The sequence below is a fragment of the Asterias amurensis genome, chromosome 4 (assembly GCF_032118995.1).
Source record: "Asterias amurensis chromosome 4, ASM3211899v1".
Classification (NCBI taxonomy): domain Eukaryota; kingdom Metazoa; phylum Echinodermata; class Asteroidea; order Forcipulatida; family Asteriidae; genus Asterias; species Asterias amurensis.
The window spans coordinates 26747380-26766789 of record NC_092651.1 but is presented as its reverse complement, the minus strand read 5'-3'; the positions used below and the strand labels follow the sequence as shown (position 1 = coordinate 26766789).

Genomic DNA, 19410 nt, shown 5'->3' with positions numbered 1-19410 from the left:
GTGGCTTTGATTCATTCACATGAGGCTGTATGCTCCAATAGCGTTTAAAAGCTCATTGATTAGTAAACAAGCCAGAAGCAGACATGACTGAAGTCATTGGTCATTGTCTGTTTGCGTTTAATGCCAGAGGTACATCTAATAAATGTTACCTTAAAGGGTTTCTGTACTTTTTGTATGACAAAAAACACAAACGCCCACAGATTGACATTACTCAAGTGTGGTTTAATGGTAATGATGATAGAAAGCTTCCTTTAAAAATATTACTTGCTGAGAAATGAGTAACACAGTGTTACAAAAATATTCTTTTTTTAATTCAAGATTGTACTGTCATTGTGTCAATAATCATAAATTAGGTTTGACACGAGGATAATAATATCTTGTAGTACGTCTTGATCTAGAATTGCTGAAAGTATCTGAGAAGTCTTGGAATTAAGAATACAAAGAATACTTGTACTGAATAATCGTTTTCTTTGAAGCACTGCAAAACAAAAGCATGAATGCGTATTAAATGGAAGTGATAACCTTGAAGATACAATGGGCCCCAATTTCATAGAACTGCTAAGAGTATTTCTTCTAAACAAACAATAAACAAGAAACCTATCTATTATAATGACATGCTATTTTGGTTGGTAACCTTTTAAATATTGGTTAGCAAAATTGTTTTGAGCTTGGCACCTACTGTATGACAACCTTACACATTTGCTGTTGTATTATTATAGTGCTACCATTACCATATTTATAACAAGAATAGTTAGGACCTAAACATTTTTCCTGGGGTTATTGCCAAAGTATGACGGTCACCCTAACTTTCAAACAACTTAATTTAACATAGAAAATACACTTGACTTCCAGAACTTCATTTAGAGACCAATTAGAGTCAAAATTGAAGGGGAAAGTTTGTGAATTTCTCAAGGCCTTACTATAGAAACCTAGATATTTGAAGAGAATAAAAGGGAAAAGATATTGGGTCCAGAAAACACTCTTCAATCATATATGAAAAATAGAAAATAAAAAGCACTACCAAAGATAAAGAAAGTCAAAAAAAGAAAGTCTGAGTGTAATAATTTGCGGAGTTAAACTTTTGTTCCAAACAATAAAAGGAGGGTAGTACTAGTGCACAGTTTGAGAGACAACAAGTCTGGGCCTGCTGCACCACCTATAGGTCTCCTGGGGTCTGTAATATACATTACGGTTTACCCACAGTGTTGTTATTTCAGTAGCAACAATAGAGGGATCATATTTAACTGGTGGGTGTTATTATTTCATGGCGAGACTGTGTGTGTTTCCCTGACCACAGTTTAGTTTTGTGGTATTGGTAAACTTTTTTTCCTTTCTATAACAGTGTCTGAAATATTAATGGTGCCTTATGTGATTAAAGGGAAAGCGTTCAGTAATCGCTCTTAACATAAATGGCAATGACAACGTACAGGTTAGAAGCCTACAGATTCTTCAGTTTGAATCAACCGCAAACTTTTTTATACCCATTAGTTGCATGAGGACCTGTGTTAACACTAACACTAACAGGGTCGGATAACACTAAAAAGGATTGCTGGTAGGCATTCACTAATATTGTTTTATGAAACAGACGGTGTTCGAGAGCATCAAGTTAGATTCGGGAAGAGCTTCTAGGCCAGTCCTTTTGAAAAGATGGATTTAAAAAATTAAAAAAAAAAAAAAAAAATATTTTATTTTTTATACAAAAATCGAAAATTAGTAAATAGTACAAAAAAGGGTGCGGCCTCAAAAAAGGACGCGGAACTGGTTTTTATTTTTATTTGGCCTTATATGTAAAGAGATTTCAGTTTTTATGCCACCCAAATTTTAATTTTAGAAGCGCTGCTGTACAGTATTTAAAACACTTTAAAGATTGTGTTTTCCTATTATAGTGATTATAGTTCCTGGGGTGGATTTCACAAAGAGTTAGGACTAGTCTTATCTCGAGTTAGGACCAGTTACTCGTCCTAACTTAGGACTATCCATGCAATTTGTGTATCTCCTAGGACTAGTCCTAAGTTAGGACTAGTCCTAACTCTTTGTGAAATCGACCCCTGCTTGGATAAATATATTAACTCCGGATTATTTGGCGATAGCTTGAAAACTTGACCGCCTATTAAAATGAAATATTCACTTGTTAGTTAAACTGTATAGGGGAGATACATGAACATCTTCATTTATACAGGATTAACTCAACAGTTGAACTGCTCCAAAAACTAAAGGTATTCTGACTGGCACCCCCGAACAAAGATATTGACAAAATAGGGACACCGCCAATATAGGGCTAGATAGCTCAGTTGGTAGAGCGCCGGCACGTTAATCCGGAGGTCGTTGGTTCGAATCCCACTCTAGTCAATTCTTTGTTCAACCTTAAAAATCATTTACAAATTTACCCAGTCAGTTTCCCTTGTGGTTTATAGTGGTATTCTTTTTCTTTAAATGCAGTGGACACTATTGGTATTTACTCAAAATAGATGTTAGCATTAAAACTTACTTGGTAACAAACAATGGAGAGCTGTGGATAGTATAAAACATTGTGAGAAGTGGCAGCCTCTGAAATGGCGTTGTTTTTGAGAAAGAAGTAATTTCTCACTAAATACTTGAATTGAATTCGATATTTTCTAATTCAAGCATTTAAAAGCACCCAACTTGTCTTCCATTATTTTCTCCCAACTTGACAAAGATTTGAGTTAAACAAAATTGTTTTATGCATATGTTGAGATACACTGAGTGAGAAAACTGGTGGTCTTTGACAATTACCAAATGTGTCCAGTGCCTTTCCACTAAAACAACAACAATATGTGGAATGCTGAGCTAGCCTAGTATTCTACAGGTACGGAACCTCAGGACCAAAGCTGTGCCAGACTGGAAAAGATTTCAAGTTCATGCATAATTATTGGACCTTGAAATAGGACTTAGCGGTGCCACTTCAAACCCCCTACCACAACTAAATTTATCTGCTCACACTATTATAAAACACCACAAGAACCCCCCACCCAGGTTAAGGATTTCTCTCCTGAGTCGGGAGTCATGCTGGGTTTCTTGTTCATCGGGTGATCTCTGCTTTGGTGAAATCCATACACATTGTGCCATTTTTAGCCGGGCTCTCAGCTGGTTGTTGGACCTCTGACACCCATTGAAAGTATGCCCGGTATTCTGGTGGGCTTTTTGTGTGAAGTGACTGGCGTTCCCATGCTGGGATGGCATCCTATGTTATTGAATGATGTCAATGGGATATATCCTGTCTTGGTGTTGAGGATGTTTTTTTTATCTGGTCAGCCGTTAGTAAAGATCTTCAATTGCTACTTTGCTTCGAAGGCGCTATGTTCACATTAGGGACTAGTTATGGTGAAGAAGCCATACCTCTTTCTCTCCTTGGGCATCATGTTAGAGAGGCGTTCCATGCAAATTGTGACATTTTCTTTGATCAGGAAGTAGCAAGTCTCTCTGTCGTTTAGAGGGACTGCATTCTTACTCCTTTGAGGGGATTTATCATACAGAGCGTGGCTCTGCAACGGTAAGAACGAACCCAGTGTCTGATGTTAAATAGCAAGTTTTGTCGCATGAAATTATCTGCACATTGTGGTCAATTCTTCATTCATTGGTGAGATTGATCTCAGTCTAGTTTGTTGCTTGAATCTTCACAATTCCTTTGGGCATTGTGGCCCTCTAGTGGTAGGAAAGTGCCCAGTCGGATTGATGCTTCTTCAATCAAAACTGAACTCGTGTTGAAACGTAGATGAAGAAAGTTTTGTTTGATCAAACAATTAATGGCTGCGCATGTGTGCAAAGGAAACAAAGTGTAGACTATGAAGATATTTATACTGTGAAGGTGGGACTGCAGTGTTGTGGTTATTGTGAAATTGTTGGTTTGCCCTACTTCAACATGAACATTTATACTGTCAACATTTAAGAAACACGTTGCCTTGGATCGGTCGAGTTGGTCTTTGAAAAGCGTTTGAAACTGTTTGTTATGAAATGCATATGGGTAGAAAGATGTTGTAAAAGTAGAATACAATGATCTACACAAACATGACTTGAAATTGCGTGGTTTTCCTTTTACCTCGTCGACAAACACGGTCGGCCATTTATGGGAGTAATTAGGGGGGCCATTTGGGAGTAATAAATGGCCGACCGTGTTTGTCTGCGACATAAAAAAGGAAAACCGTGCAATTTTGAGTGATACTTGTGTGGATCATTATATTCCACTTTTAAAACATCTTTCCAACCATATACATTTCTTAACAAACGGTTTCAAACACTTTTTATAGACCAACTCGTCCGATCCAAGGCAAGTGTTCCTTTAAATGCACGGTGCGTCACACTGCATTTGTTCTCAAAAACCTAAAGAATGAAAACTTTGCTTCCCACTGTCCCAACACACTCAACCTTTTGTATTATAGTATACACAAAATTGATATCATGTACACAACAAAAACATTTTTTTAAACCATAAACATTTGTAAACATCCTTTTCCCCTTTGTTCAATTTTACCAATGTGATAACACTTTCAACAAAGACTGATAACATTTTTGTGTCCATTTTTGTTTCTTTGACTGCAGATCGACTCAATCCAGACCCAAATCTTGGCATAATCCAGACCCAAGTCAGACGAGGGAAAACCCAATGGTTAGAACATCCTCCATTCCAGTAGCTCAGCAGCCGGCAAACAGCACAACAGGGTTCACATCCCCTCGACAACTTCCACAGCGGACTGCCCAATCGTCTCCGCCAATGGAAACAATGGAAAACCTTACCATTATGAAAACATTCCATGCCAGAACAATGAGGCAAAACAACACTCAGTCCATGGTGAACTTGCAAAGATCTAACAATGAGAACGATATAGGTCAAGGCTTTGTCAAGCGACGGGTGTCTGAATACATCTCTTCCAGTACTAGAGAACTGAGCACAGCAGGAAAGGACAAAGATCTGTACTTTGTCAACGAAAAGAAGGGAATGCTTTTCGCCAACAATCCCAATTTCGGGAATGTGGAGTTGCAACCGGCGGAGACTTACCCTAAAGTCGCCACAGCAACGCAGTTGCAGAGTGCGCAGCAGCAAGCGTTCATCGGCAGAGTGCCCGATGCGCAAACACGACCCGAGTCTCAGCAACAGACGTATAGCACCTCCCAAGTAGTAAGTTACTCAACAGTACAGATGCCACAAAGGCAGTATGCAAGCTCAGCCGATATACACACCGGCAGCAAGTACTGGGATGAGAATACACAGTCCTTTAAACAAAGACGCATGTCACCAACATCGGGGAATATGTACCATGCTGTACCGAGAGTGACGCCATCCCCAACCCCAAGTGGACGAGAGCCTCCCAGGCCACCTCGGCGTGGTGACTCGCGGAATAAAGCTCACCAGATCGGTGAACACATGAAGTCCTCGTCGTGGCCAGTACAAACCAATACACAGGAATCCAGACGCAATGACAATAACTGCACTCCCAACTCGGTCATTTCACCGACAGATATACCCCCTGTCAAGCTTCCTTCTAAGCAAGACCAGGGTCGCTCGATGCACAGTAAAGGTAACTCAATAAGCGGTGACTCAGAACCCTACTCATACGAGAGTAAGCCGGTTCTGAGTTCCACTGCTGCTCCTTTGTACTCGTCGCAGCAACCTGGAAACAGAGATGGTTCTGTAACCTTTCCAGGAATGAGCAACAAAATTCCCAGCCAGCGTCAGTCATTGTTCACTGCCGAAGTATGCTACGTTGACGATGGTACAGATGGGACCGACACAGACACCAGCTCTTGGTTCTCAAGTTCATATGCGCAGGATATCCGGAGTTCACAAACGAGCTATGATTATCCACAAGGAGGATCGCCGCCAACTAAAGACACTATAGACAGAATTACAGAAGAGTCGGATCCTCTGGTGAAAGCATTTGAGTCGTACTTAGGGACTGTATCTGATCACCAGGAGCTCTTGGTTGGTGTGAATCCAGACGAGTCATCCACAGGGTCAGACTCTCCAACTCATCAATCACACGTCACCGTGAACCACAGCGGGTACAACAACCCACAGTCCCAAACTTTACCTAATTACGTCTCCTCAAACGAGAAAGGAATGAGAACGTCAATCTCCTCTCTGGATTCCCACTCCAGCAGTCAGCGGGTGAAATCGCCAACAAGTCGGTTATCGTCGGACGAAGAGGAACATAACAGGATCAATAGCGAAATTGGGAGTACCATTGACCGCCCCTGGAGAAATCCGATTGATTTCTCTACCAAGAAACCTCTTGACACTCAAGACGAACTATGGCAAAAGATTGTCTTGACTGTAGACCCTACTTGGATTGACAAATATCATGATCCACAGGACACGAATGTCCCTAAAAAGAGTCCCATAAATGAAAAACTTATTCGTGAAAACACTCCCGGAATACGGTCACCTATAAGTCCGCTCATGATGGAAGCAGTCGAACCAGCCCCGGCACAAGCCTTAGTTGACGGCCAACCGAAAGAAATTACATTCTTGAAAACCGAGGGTAGGGACAGCGGCTACGAAATGGAGTCCGATAATCCCTTTCGCAGCCAACAGGAATCTCCCAACAATGTACAAAGTGTGTCTGAGACTTTTTCATCAGACGACTGGAGTAAGTTGGACAACATGGAACATTCTGGCACATCGATTCTCTCTCAGCTCCAAAGAGACAGGTCTGTGAACGGTGATCCGGTCAGCAATTCAACCAGAAAGCATGAAACAAAAGTTGAGATTAAGATAGACAGGTCTCAAACGAGTGACAGTAAAGGACAGTACTTTAGAGGGAACTTATCGTCGGCCCAATCACAGCTTTCTAGGTCGCAACCGTTGTTGGGACCAGGTAAACAGAGCTCCAAGGAAGCCCGGGACGCCTTCTTTCAAAACAAGTCTCAAGCCAAATCATCAAGTGGTCATTATCACAGCTCCTCTCTGGATTTAGATTCCAGAATGACAGGACCTCAAGTCACCCCTCATTCAAGTTTCCCCCCTTGGAAGTCTGAATCGGCTGAGGAGCCAACCTCGGAGGGTTCTTCTTCCCATGGCAGAAGTCATTCTTACAGTGGTGTTTTCTACCCGAGCCACGTGGGTCCGTCAGAACCCCGGTTTAGTCGTATTGATGAGGAGCTGGGTGGTGAATCGTCAGAATCAGGATCGAGTATCCGATCACGTACTGAACCAGATCGTAGACCGAGCAGCGTTAGTGGGGCAAGAAACAGTGTCAAAGATAATAGACGTAGCACTTCAGATCCTAAGAGTTTGGACTTGCCACCCCGCAAATCCTCGTCAGACTTGAGGTACTTTCCTGAGAACATGGACTTCCCCAGCCAACATCAAAAATCCAAATCAGATTCGGAGCGGCATCGTAAAGGGTCTGTAGGCGAACAGCGGCATAAATATTCTGACCCCAGTGGTGCTATACGGAAATCTCACAGAGGATCAGATCTGGAGGACAAAAAAATTATAAAAGATGCCCTGTTTGATTTTGTTCAGTCTCGGAAAGGGCCTTCTCGATCTGATGGGAGTAGTTTTGGTTCTCAGCAGGGGGGTTTATCTGGCTATTCCTCCATGAGTGAATCTGTGTACTCATCAACTGCCTCGATATACAAGAAACGGGACCCCAGCTTCAACAATCATTCAAGGGATTCTTCCATGTCCAGCCAAGCTTCTCATCATACCCACGTGGATTCAGGAATTGTGTCTCCTGTGGAAGCCTCAATGTGGGGGCCTCAATCCCCGAAGACCTCTCCGCCAGGTGGAGACCCCAAACAGCGTATCCAGCAGAGACAATCGGTACCTGATAACCCTTATCAGAATGAAAGAACCTCACCCGTCGATAGAGCACGAGATAAGTCCTGGCAGAGGAGTCACGAGTCCATGGATGACTACAGACCAGCTAAGAAGCCAGTCAAAATTGGTCGGTCATCATCTATGAGTCAAGCCAGCAGGAGGAATCCTGATGTTCGGGATCGCTTTAAAGAGGACTCCAAGAAGGGAATCTCACGTACTGAGACATTCACTGCTACCCACGCCAGACAGTTCTCTCATTCCACTTCTGCCACTTTACCTGCAATGAGGCAACACAGGAATTCCAAAGACATTGGGCAGCAATACCCAACCAAAATAGCACCCTCTGTTGACAGGACTCAGGCCAAGTTCGACGCGGACGAGCCGCCCCAGTTGCCCCCTAAGCAGGTGACTTACAAATCTCCAGTTTCATCTTACAAGGTGTTTGTGGTTTGCTTGCTGTTGGATTATTTTTCTGCACTTTTTATTTGCTTGCAACTAAATTAAACCAGATTGAAGGCACTGTACACGTTTGGTAATTGTCAAAGACCAGTGTTCTCACTTGGTGTGACCCATCATAAGCATAAAATAACAAGAAAAAAACTATGATACTTCAGAGGGAGTCGTTTCCCACATTGTTTTATACTATCAACAGCTCTCAAATGCTCATCAAGTCAGTTGCAAGTTAATATTTGTTTTGAGTAATTGCCAAACGTGTACCTTCCCTTTAAACCAAATTAAAGAAGACAACATCTGATCAAAAACGAAAAAAAAAAAAAAAATAAAAAATCTTGAATCCAGGGATGTTGTACCCCAAATGTCCAGGGCCCAACTACAGAGGGCTGCTTCAGCATAAAAACGAGCCAAGCACAACAACAATTCTGCTTTCTAGAATAAGGTCACCAGCCAAAACACCAATCCACATTGGCCATGTGTGGCTGGTGTCCTGCTTATTTCTGCTGAGCAATTTTCTAAAAGCAATATTAGGTTGTTGAGCAGCTCTATGAAATTGGGCCCTGATGTTTCTGCTAAAGATTTTAACTTGAATGTTTGTTGTGAGAAAGAATTTGATTTGATGAAACAATGATAACTTTGCTTTAATCTGGCTTTCTTTAAAGGGTGTGTGTACTTTTTATTGGACACGAAACACAATGTCCACAGATGTACATTAAAGTTACACAGTTTAAAGATAATGATGGAAGAAAGCTTCTCTTAAAATATTATTTAAATACCAGTACTGGTAAGTACGTTGTACATGCTAAAATAATGTTTGTCTCCTGAGACAAAAACTATTTTCGTGACATGGTTTTATCTCATTTCTCAAAAGCTACATGTACAACCTCTCAGGAATTACTATTTTAAGGGAAGCTTTCTACCATCATTATCTTCAAACCCTTTAAGTTGAATGTAAATCTGTGGACATTGTATTGTGTGTTCTACAAAAGTACCTAATTCCATAAAGCTAACTGCATCTCTTTTATAGTTACATGTACCTACCCCGCCATTTCCCTTTCAGAGTGCATGAAAATTGTTTAGTTGAGTGCATGTACTCTTTTTGGTTTGATACTGGAAAGCTTTTCAGACGTCCCCGTTTTTTGTAATTCCTGGTGAAATCAATGCTTGGTTTGTGTATAGTTGCACCCATTTCTTTTCTTAGGCATGCTATTTTTCGGCCAGATTTGTTTTGAAACTCTAAACTTGAATGGGGGGTTATCTTTCTCGTTGGCTGAGTGTAAACAAATTGGCTAAAAAATAGTCAAGGATCTGCTATAAATAAATGTGCAAACGTGCTGAATAACTGTTACAAAAAAAAACTGAACTGATGTTAATGACCCCCCCCCCCCCCACTAACATATATAAGAACAAAAGAAAAGTTCTGTCATATTATTAGCTGTCATAGACCAGTTCGCACTTACATAGTGTATTCTACACATGCAAAATACCTATAAAAACTTTGTGAAAATACTGAAAGAAAAATCCCTTGTTGCATAAAACTGTGTACTTTCAGATGCCTGAGAAAAGCTTCATGACCTAAGAAGCCTTTTTCAGATTCAATTTTATCGTGAAGAAGGAAATATTTAAAAGTTTCAAAAAACAAGATTATTAACGCCTGGTAGTATGGTTATTGAAATGCAGAAATGAATGGTCCCTTAAGAGTTAACACTAACGGTTTATTTTAACAGTTTGTGATAAAAACCTTAGATAAGTGCTTGCATGTGTGGTCATGAACTAACACTAACATTTAAACATGGATGTTGGCTGCAAAGTCCTTATTTTACACAAATGTTCCCATATATACAAACTAGGTACCTTTTCAGAGTATGTTAGTTTTTGAGCGTAGTTTTTACAAAGTTAGTTGCGAGATGCAAAGTCAATTTGGACTAAATGCATTCTCTAATCTCCCTTTCCTGACCTACATTTTTAAAGGTACAGGGGGTCGATTTCACAAAGAGTTAGGACTAGTTCTAACTTAGGACTTGTCCTAGGAGATAATAAAAAATATACAGTCCTAAGTTAGGAAGAGTAACTCGTCCTAACTCGAGATAAGACTAGTCTTAACTCTTAGTAAAATCCACCCTGGCAGTCTTCTCACTTGGTGTATCGGAACATATGCATCAAATAACAAACCTGTGAAAATGTGGGCTCAAATTGTCATCTAAGTTGCAAGAGAATAATGAAAAAAAAAAACACCCTAGTTGCACAATTTTGTGTGCTTTCAGATGCCTAAAAAATGCTTAAAAATTTTATTATTTGAGTGAAAATTACCTTTTATCTGAAAAGCTATGTTACTTCAGAGGGAGCTGTTTCTCACAATGTTTTATACTATCAACAGCTCTCTACAGAAGATGTGACCCATGTTTACATACAAACCGCCCTCTGTTGACAAAACACTGTATATGTCATGTTTTGCCAGGCAAAAAGACGCGTAGTCCTGGTAAGATTGCATACACTTTCAAGCTGGTTGCCAAAACACAAAGGTTTTGCCCGGCGGTATGCGCGCGAACCAGGTTATGGTTTTCGAGTGACGTTAGAGGTCACATCGTCTATTGCTTGTTACTTAGTTAGTTTGAATGCTAATAATTATGTTGAGTAATAACCTATAGTGTCTTGTGCCTTTAACTAACAACTCTTCCTCATCGATACCCCTTCAGGTGAAAGAGGCTCAACTCAAGCCAATCGCCAAGGTGCAGTATAAAGATGACAGGTGCTACATCAATGAAGACAAACAGAAGACAGAGAGGAGAGTATCTGCACCTCCTCAAGCTGTCTTTACTTTCTCGATGGCGTCTCATCAAAGTCAGAAGAGGTATGTCAGATAAAATCCTTTTAATTTGTTTCCGTCGAGTCCGAATAAGCCATTTGCGAGTTTTAGATTTGAATATTGTCTGATACAGTTACTTGCTTAGTCTTTTAAATGGTGACTGTGTTTTTATGTGAGCAAAAAGTCCAAAAGGAAGTTCCCATACAGTTTTAATGAATAATTGAATTGATTTTAATGTACCACTTATTTTTAAATTGTCAAGAATAGTTGCAATAGCTCCCTCTCTTGACCTTACAAAAGATGCTGTCAACACCTCAAGGTTCAGTGCAAATATTAGAGCATTTACCGGTTGCTGTGATATTGTGTTGCTGTGACAGTGAAACAGTGCCCTCTGTTGACTTGACATGATAAAATGAAGAGTCTATTCTGACAAACATGTATGTATTACAAGCACGAATAAGGCTGCAGTCATTTCTCAGTTCTTTATATCGTACATGTAGCATAACTATTTGTTTGATATTGTCATCTTGTGATAGTGAAATAGCGCCCTCTGTTGAATTGAATTTATTAGTTGGGAGTCAGTCTTCTCTCTGAGGTGCAAGCACAAAAAACTCCAAAAGTCTTTTAAATATTAATGTTCTTTTTTTCTAACTTTGACATCTCCGACATGGATTGTTAGGATTATTTTAGAACTCAGTCTTACAAAAAGATGGTTCTACATAGTATCTCGACCCCCCCCCCCCACCCACCCTCACTCCATCACTACAATTATTATACTCAAAACATTTAAACAACTCACAAGTGGTTGGATTGCAGAAGAATCTTGAGACTCGACACTGAAAAACAGTGTGACTCAATTGGGAGAATTGTTTTGGCTTTTGAGTAGTGGTGGTTCCAGTGGTTAACAACCACCACAGCACTTTACTCAAAAGAGATTTACACATGATGCAACCGCAAAACCTCATCTGTTTTATTATCCCACTATGCAAAGATTCAAATCCTACTTAATAGTGAGATTCAAATTTAGTTTTTAAAACCGAAAGTCCGTCTGGAACTTAAGCAAATGAGGCATTGTGTCCAAGCACTCATCTTTTGCTCACCAGACACAGAGTGTTGCCCACTACAGTGTACCTAAACACAACCACACCCTAACATGTTTACTTTTGAGTCAACTAACCAAGCACCATTGTTATCCTATAGCATGACTCATGGGGGAAATCCCCTCTCAACCTAGACATTGAGGAGACAATTAATTATGCAAATGATCCACTTGCTTGGATGCACCTGCTGGTGGTTGCTGGCTAGTGTTGCTTTTCTATGGGATGATTCATAGGCGTGGTCAGTTAAAACTCGGTTCTGCTTCAGTGCTGGGTGTGTACAGAATAACCTACCTGCATGTGTTTATGATAATACAAAACATTGCAGTGCACCATGTTGCAACAAATGGGTGAATTTAATCTTGTTGATTCGATGAAATTTCTCCTCATAAAAATCAGAGAATTTTCGGGGCATATATTGGATAGTTCTTGCAACATTATCAAATACACGTTTTTATTAAAATTATTGTTATTTACTGAAGTAAATTATATATTTGATTTGCGGTAACACCATGTGTGTATCTACTTGCCATGTAGAGTTTAAAATAAATTGTTTAACTGAAAAATGTTTTGCAAATTGAAATATAACATGTTTTAAGCTGAGTTTTTCACGTAATGTTATTTTTGGAAAGACAGTCACTTTCAAGTTGAACTATCACAAAGTTTGTACACTCAACTTTTTTGTTTTAAAATTCCATTACAAACAAAATAAAGAGCAACATCATAATTATCATACAAGTTATTTATGTATTGTAAATAACTTGTAAACAAAACTAAGCTAAAAAAAATTATTTAATGCACGTCTTCATCAGTTATTCAATTTATTTATTTGGCAATGATCAAACAAAATATTGCCACCTTGTTATAAAGACGGATGCTTTGATCATAAAATGAAATGAAAGTCTAATGAATATTCATGAAGTGGATGAGTCACAAGTTAATACAGGCAACTATTAACACAACCCAGTATAAGAGATCTATTTTGTTAAGTGTCGCACAGCCAGAGTTACCTACACAACTTACTCTCTCAGTCCTCAGCATGCATGCCTAGCTGTGTGTCATCAATATGTATTTCTAAGAAGGAGACTACCGCTGTTGTATTAATTGAACCCGGGGTTCAGGAAAAAGTCAAGTGTTGCACGTATTCATTTTCTGTGATCATAAAGCCTTGATCAACCCAAGTACATGTGTAAAATGGATGCTGTTTAATGACATTGGGATGGCGCAGTTGGTATTTTTGCATTGATAAAGGTAAGATATCAATAGAGATGTTGTGTTGCAGGCTTGTGAGCTTCGGTTTATAAAGGGGGCAAGGGCACCAAGGCATTTTCTCCTTGATAAAGGGCACCCTATGAGGAAATTTTAAATTTCTACTGGAGTATTTTAAGGGCACCAAGGCAATGATCAGGAGGCATGGAAGCAATCGTCTTAGTTGCCTCCTTGAAGTATCAGGTCTGGTTGTTGGTGAAGATAATTAACAAGTGTGTGGTAAGGACTTGATGTTGTGAAGATCTAAAGATTGAACTTACATGTAAGGTGTTGGTAATCTTGATTTTGAGAAAATAAAATTAGCTATTGCAAACTGTTTACCAACTACATGGTAATAATGGCATGTCACTACAACCCTAGGTGAGTCTTTCTCAATGGCTGATTTTTGTAGACAATTGTTATTGGTAGTGTACTTTTTCTCGGGGGGGGGGGGGGGGGTGCTGTTAGACACAAACACTGTCATCTTCAATTCCCAAGCCAAAATAGGGCATTATCTTGCATTAATAGGATGAAATACTATAAATGAACATGTTTATTTGCGTCAATCAGAGTTGTGTTTTCAAGAATGGTTGCTACTTGCGTTTATCGTTTCTTCTCTGTACGCTATCTTCATCAGTCCAAGTGCTTAAGATCAGCCGGGGTGACTTTTACGACACGTTTAAATTGAGTTGACCATCTGTTATGGTCTGTAGGTAACACACTGTACTAAGAGCACTAGGAGCACTACACATCAACGTAAGAATCAACTTAATAAACAAATATTCGTAAGAATCATTCTATCAAAGCTTTGGGAAACTGAAATTTATGGCAACAAAGAAAACAATGGTTGAAAAGGCAAAGTATACTTTTGGTTTTTGGAAACCGTTTATTTGTTTGTTTACACAAGTGTTTATACAATAAAACTATAAGTGAAAATTTCATTTCAAAAGGTGGTAGCGTTTTTTGATATATCGCAAAAATCTGGAGCATTTATGTCAACACAAGAAGAATAATTCATAAACGGAATACACAATCTGAGAAACGTTACATGCAGAAGCATTTCTCAGTTTGAAATGATTTTGAATCTCTTTCTCTAATACCACATTCCTTGGAATGGAATAATTTCAAAAAATGTTACCAAATAAGTTTTGTTTAGGGTCTTTAATATTTGGAGTAATTACAAGAAGGTATACCCTCTGTTTAATATGTATATGTCCTTAATTGCTTTTTATTAATTATCCGAGGAAACTTTTCAGGGAAAGACTGTTTTTCAAAGGTACCCCCAAAAAAACAAAAACAAAATTTCATTAGTAGGAAAATAAAAAAATAAAAACATAATAAGCAGTTGCAAAAGAAGGGGGAAAAAAATCCAAAATATTCTGTTGTATGAGTTCAAATTATTTTCATGGCCTCACGTTTCGGCCCAGCAGACGTTGAAGCATTTCAGAAAGCCTTTAGTAGGATCGAAATACAAGGTCATTGTGATTTTACAATATAAAAAGTTACTTTAACTATGAAGGTGAATACTGAAACGAGGTAAAAATGTATTTATCAAACAATTTACTCTCCACAGTCCTTATAGCAGATTTTGGATTCTTTGATGCAGTTACACTCTGCAAACTGATTTTTCCTTATTTTAGGGTTTTCCCTAAATCTCTTTTTTGGGGGGATTAAAATTGCTTTAAAATAAGTAAAATTACTTCATGTAACATTCACTATTACTCCCATCCGCACCGGTGATCAAAAAGACATATTCGCCCATGGGGAATAGCATTTCCCATTCAACAGTTAGGATCATCCTTGTTCCCAATGTTTTTGAGCAGTACAGCGCCGCCGCGCCGCTGCTAAAACAAAGGAGCACCTGTGCAAAAGGTTGTGATCCGATTTGTGCACTGTTGCCGCTACGCGGCGCTATGTGATTTTTGGTTGTCAGTAATTTGTGTAATTTTTCATAATGTTATACTTTTAAAATACATCAAATGACAAGGATCTATATTTCAGTTATATAAAACAAATATTGAGTGGCTTTAATTCGTGGAATGGAAGGAATATTATCGCAAGGTAAAATTTGGACTGTTCCATTTCACGAGGCGAAGACAGAAATAGTCCAAGGTGTTATTTTTCTGTGTACAAGGTGGGTTTTTTTCTGGTGATGCATGCAAGTCTGCAAACCTCTCATGTAAAATATCCATTGTATAGCAGAGCAAAATGCTACACAAGTTGTATCAGTTGCTACTAAAAAATCTTAAATTTTCTATTCAATATTGGCGATCGGTTTGAACAAATTAAATTTCAGTCTAAACTTTGTGCCATGCATAATTGCTGGACGAAATCGCACCCTGTTATGGAAACTGCTTCCCTGTTTATGTTGAATGTAATAATCCTAAATATCTCCCCATTGCAAGAAGGAATTGTTGCCAGCCCTGCATAATAACATCAGGTAATTTCCGCACCTGCTACGGAAACAAAAACTATGTGAGAGGGAATCAGCCTTTATTATTGCATCATTGATGTAACACATGTCGATATTATATTTAGGAAATCTGATTTGATAACAGAAGGCGCTATCTGTAGTGTCATCAATCAATATTAAACAAACCAGTAGTATTTTCTTGCCCTAAGTCCCTCTGGTTATAATCAACATTGATTATTTAGCTGCTGATGCAGTGCGCTATCATAGGATAGTTTCTATTCTGTATCTAGTCACGGTGTGGAAACCATGCTGTATCCATGTCACTTGTATATAAATATTTTGTACACAATATTTTCTGATGTTGGAGTTCCGTGTTTCTCTTTTGGATACTGCTATCTAAAACGTGTTTTTGGTTTGGCGAGTTTGACATGAGGATTTTGAAGTTTATGGAGGCAGGAATGGAATCTTTTTTCTCCTTTAATGTTGTTTGCATGTTTCAATTTTGAATGCAGCATTGGTTGTAGTTCAACTACCGGTATTTTAAATAACCCATAGTATTCAAATCTGTTGAGCACAGTCAGCCATCACCATTGGCTGATTGCTTCATATTCTCATGAATATACAAACATGTTGACAGTATCAGCCTCACCAATTGGCCACCTCCTCATGTTTATTCATTCATTCATTTTTTACAGATATACATCACCAAAGACATCTCCAACCCATACCACAAGCAGAAAGGACTCTCCCCCATCTCACCAAGCCAACACCGCCCCGTGGCTGGTAGCGGAAACCTCCCCGGACAACTTTGACTTGCCTCCCCCTCCAACTCCTCCCGCAAACTTGGTTATCGCCGAGCTGGGTGGAGATCTACCGCCACCCCCTCCGGAGGTGCTTCATAGCTATACATCAGTCCAGAAGGAGGAGAGAGAAGTGGTGGAAGAGCCTGTTACACAACGGTAAGTCTCAAGATTTTTTTGTGCATTCTTCTTTTCTCTTTCATTTTTACGAATTTCTCTTTCGATTTTGTTATTGAAGGATTTACTGCTCTGCCTAAACTCATATAATGTTCAATAATACAGTTGTTGGCGGGTTTTCAGACACGAATCTTAAATTATCGGTCCCCAAATTTCTAGATTAAATTCATCTGGTGTGTCATCAATCTGTTTGGGTGTTTGTTTGTTTGTTTTTCGAAAACTGGTACAAAACAAGAATAGGCAAATACAGATGTTCTAATTTATTTGAATTGAGGCATTGCATGGTGAGGTAATAATGTACATTTGGTTTGCGGTAACACCATGTGTATATTTAATGGCTGTGTAGATTATGTTCTGTTGAGAACTTGTCTTGTTATTACTATATTCTACATCCGGGGAGTAGATTTTTAAAAAGAATTTGTGGAAACTTTCATGGGTTAGTTGCCCGACTTGTTCGTTGACAAGTCAAGTATTGGAATGGATGCATTGGTCGAAAGAAGCGTAGCATACCTTAATCCCAGCGGCGAGTAAACCATCATGAATCCGTCAACCCAGTTTTCAAAGTTGGTCAGGAAATCTCTCGTGCGTTGTAAAATATCCCCTCATGGGTCTTCTTGCTAATATTGGATTGAGAGATTTGTAATATAGGATTGCTACGGTTGCTGCGGCAACATCAATCATTGTTTTAATGACAGTATTTTTCATGCATGACTTCAGGGGTCTTTAGAGTTGCGGTTGTGTAGTTTGGGGGTATGATATATACGGCAGAGTGTTAATTTTTAAAACCTACATCGTTGATTGGGATATGTAAAGACAAGAGTTCTGGTCAGGCCTGGAGTTAAATGAAGGCCAAGGAGACCACTGCCTCTGTTGCCCCTGATCTTTGCTCTGGTGTGTCCCTTTTCCAGTAGAAGTGCCCTTTGAAAAAACGTCCACGTTTTGAGAGGGCAAGGCCATTTTCATTTTGAGAATGGCACTTCCATTACAATATCTTTAAGTTTATCTAGGAACTTATGGAAGGGCACCAATGCCAAGACTAGGGGCATCAGAGGCCGTTATGGTCTCCCGTGTAAATCCATGCCTGTGTTTGATTACGTTGTCCTCAGATTGTCAAGTTGGATAAATTTTAAAGTTGCATGTTTATGGGAACATTTTGTTTTCTTTTCGGATAAAAATAGCAATACATGTTTATGTAGATTTATATAGTGCACATTCTGATATGCATAACTCATCATAGCCTACAGTTGATGGAAATATATGAACAATTATAAACCATGGCGAACACTGAAAAAATTACTTAGAAAATGTACGCAGTATGATTGTGTCTAGAGCAGTGTCTTCAGTTCTGTTTTGAAAGTTTCATAGAAACACTGTTCCGATAAGAACTGGGTATTTTATTCCAGAGAACATGTCCAGTGTTTGCTTATCCTGAAAATCATGTGGAAATTTGGTTGGTTATCCTCTTTTTTATCAAGGCAAAAATTTCATGCTTAGCAAATTTTTGTGCTGAGCAGCTCTAGGAAAATGGGCCCAGGTGCTACATGTAGGTCATGAAGTGAACTGTATGAAAGCCAAGTTCCTAAAATCAATCCTCTTTCGGACTGGAAGCCAGTGGATGGACATGAGAGTTGGAGGGTATGCTTGAAAATGAAATAATTTAAGATCGCCTTTGGTTACAATTTGTCTTGACCATGACATCGTTTCTGACTTTATAAAGAAATTCTCTGGATGATTGATGCAGACCACAATTTCAGGAAAATCCAATTCATCACGAACACTGTGTTATAGGCACCAGTCAAATATTGCCTTGGGTTCAAGTCGGGGGAAAAAAATACCTACCATGTAATCCAAAACCAGATTCTCTATTTACCTTTGCAGGCCTTATGTACTTACAACCTAAAAATAGACCAATCGTTCTTTTAGTATGCTAAGAATGGAAGGGCTTAGCATGAAAATGAAGCTGTTATCACATATAGTTCTTCACTTGCTGTTCTATTTTTACGGAATGTTTGGTTCTGATAGAAACATTTCAGAGGATTCTTAGTTGTCCTTCGTCTTCTACCTGGAAAGAATGTTAGCGACTTTTTGAAGAGGGATTAGTAAGTACCTATGCTCTATGGTCAATACAATGCACATATTGGGGAGATATAAGGAATTACATAATGCTGATTCTTGGTAAAGGTATGAATGTAAAATCTGGTTGTTATGCTTGGAATGTTCGTAAGGAGTTGACCACTAATGACTGTTATTGACTTCAATTTTTAATTGGCTCTATGCCATGTAGGATACTAATATAAATAAACACAGGCACGCATGGATCATTGTTAGCGAAACATGGGTTTGGAAACACTGCTGTTGGCAAATTTTGTTGGCTGGAGTTGAGAAGGTCTTGTTTTAGTTGGTTAAATTATGTGGCGACATGGTTTGGAATGGAATCAATACCTCTAGACAGGCAAGCCTTGGAGCGCATTTCTCAAGTATCTGAATTATGTAAGTTTGTATTCTTCTTCTTTTTTTAGTCTGATTTGCAATTTTTGTTTTGCCCTTGGTAAAAACGAAACAATTGTGATTACAGATAAATAGCCTGAAATGTTTATAAAAGCATATACGTACATGTAGGTCAAACCTTTGTTTCC

The 19410-nt window shown here is 39.0% G+C and overlaps 1 protein-coding gene across 9 annotated transcripts in view; it reads left to right on the top strand.

Moving 5' to 3' along the window:
* Positions 1-19410, top strand: part of LOC139936218 (uncharacterized) — a 132479-nt gene that overhangs the window by 88145 nt on the left and 24924 nt on the right. For 8 of the 9 annotated variants that reach the window (XM_071930991.1, XM_071930993.1, XM_071930996.1 and 5 more), the window contains 3 exons: positions 4558-8218; positions 10930-11084; positions 16493-16756. In XM_071930991.1, coding sequence (XP_071787092.1) covers positions 4558-8218; positions 10930-11084; positions 16493-16756 — 4080 coding nt within the window. The remainder of the gene's footprint in view (positions 1-4557; positions 8219-10929; positions 11085-16492; positions 16757-19410) is intronic. The other variant, XM_071930992.1, reaches the window with a different exon arrangement.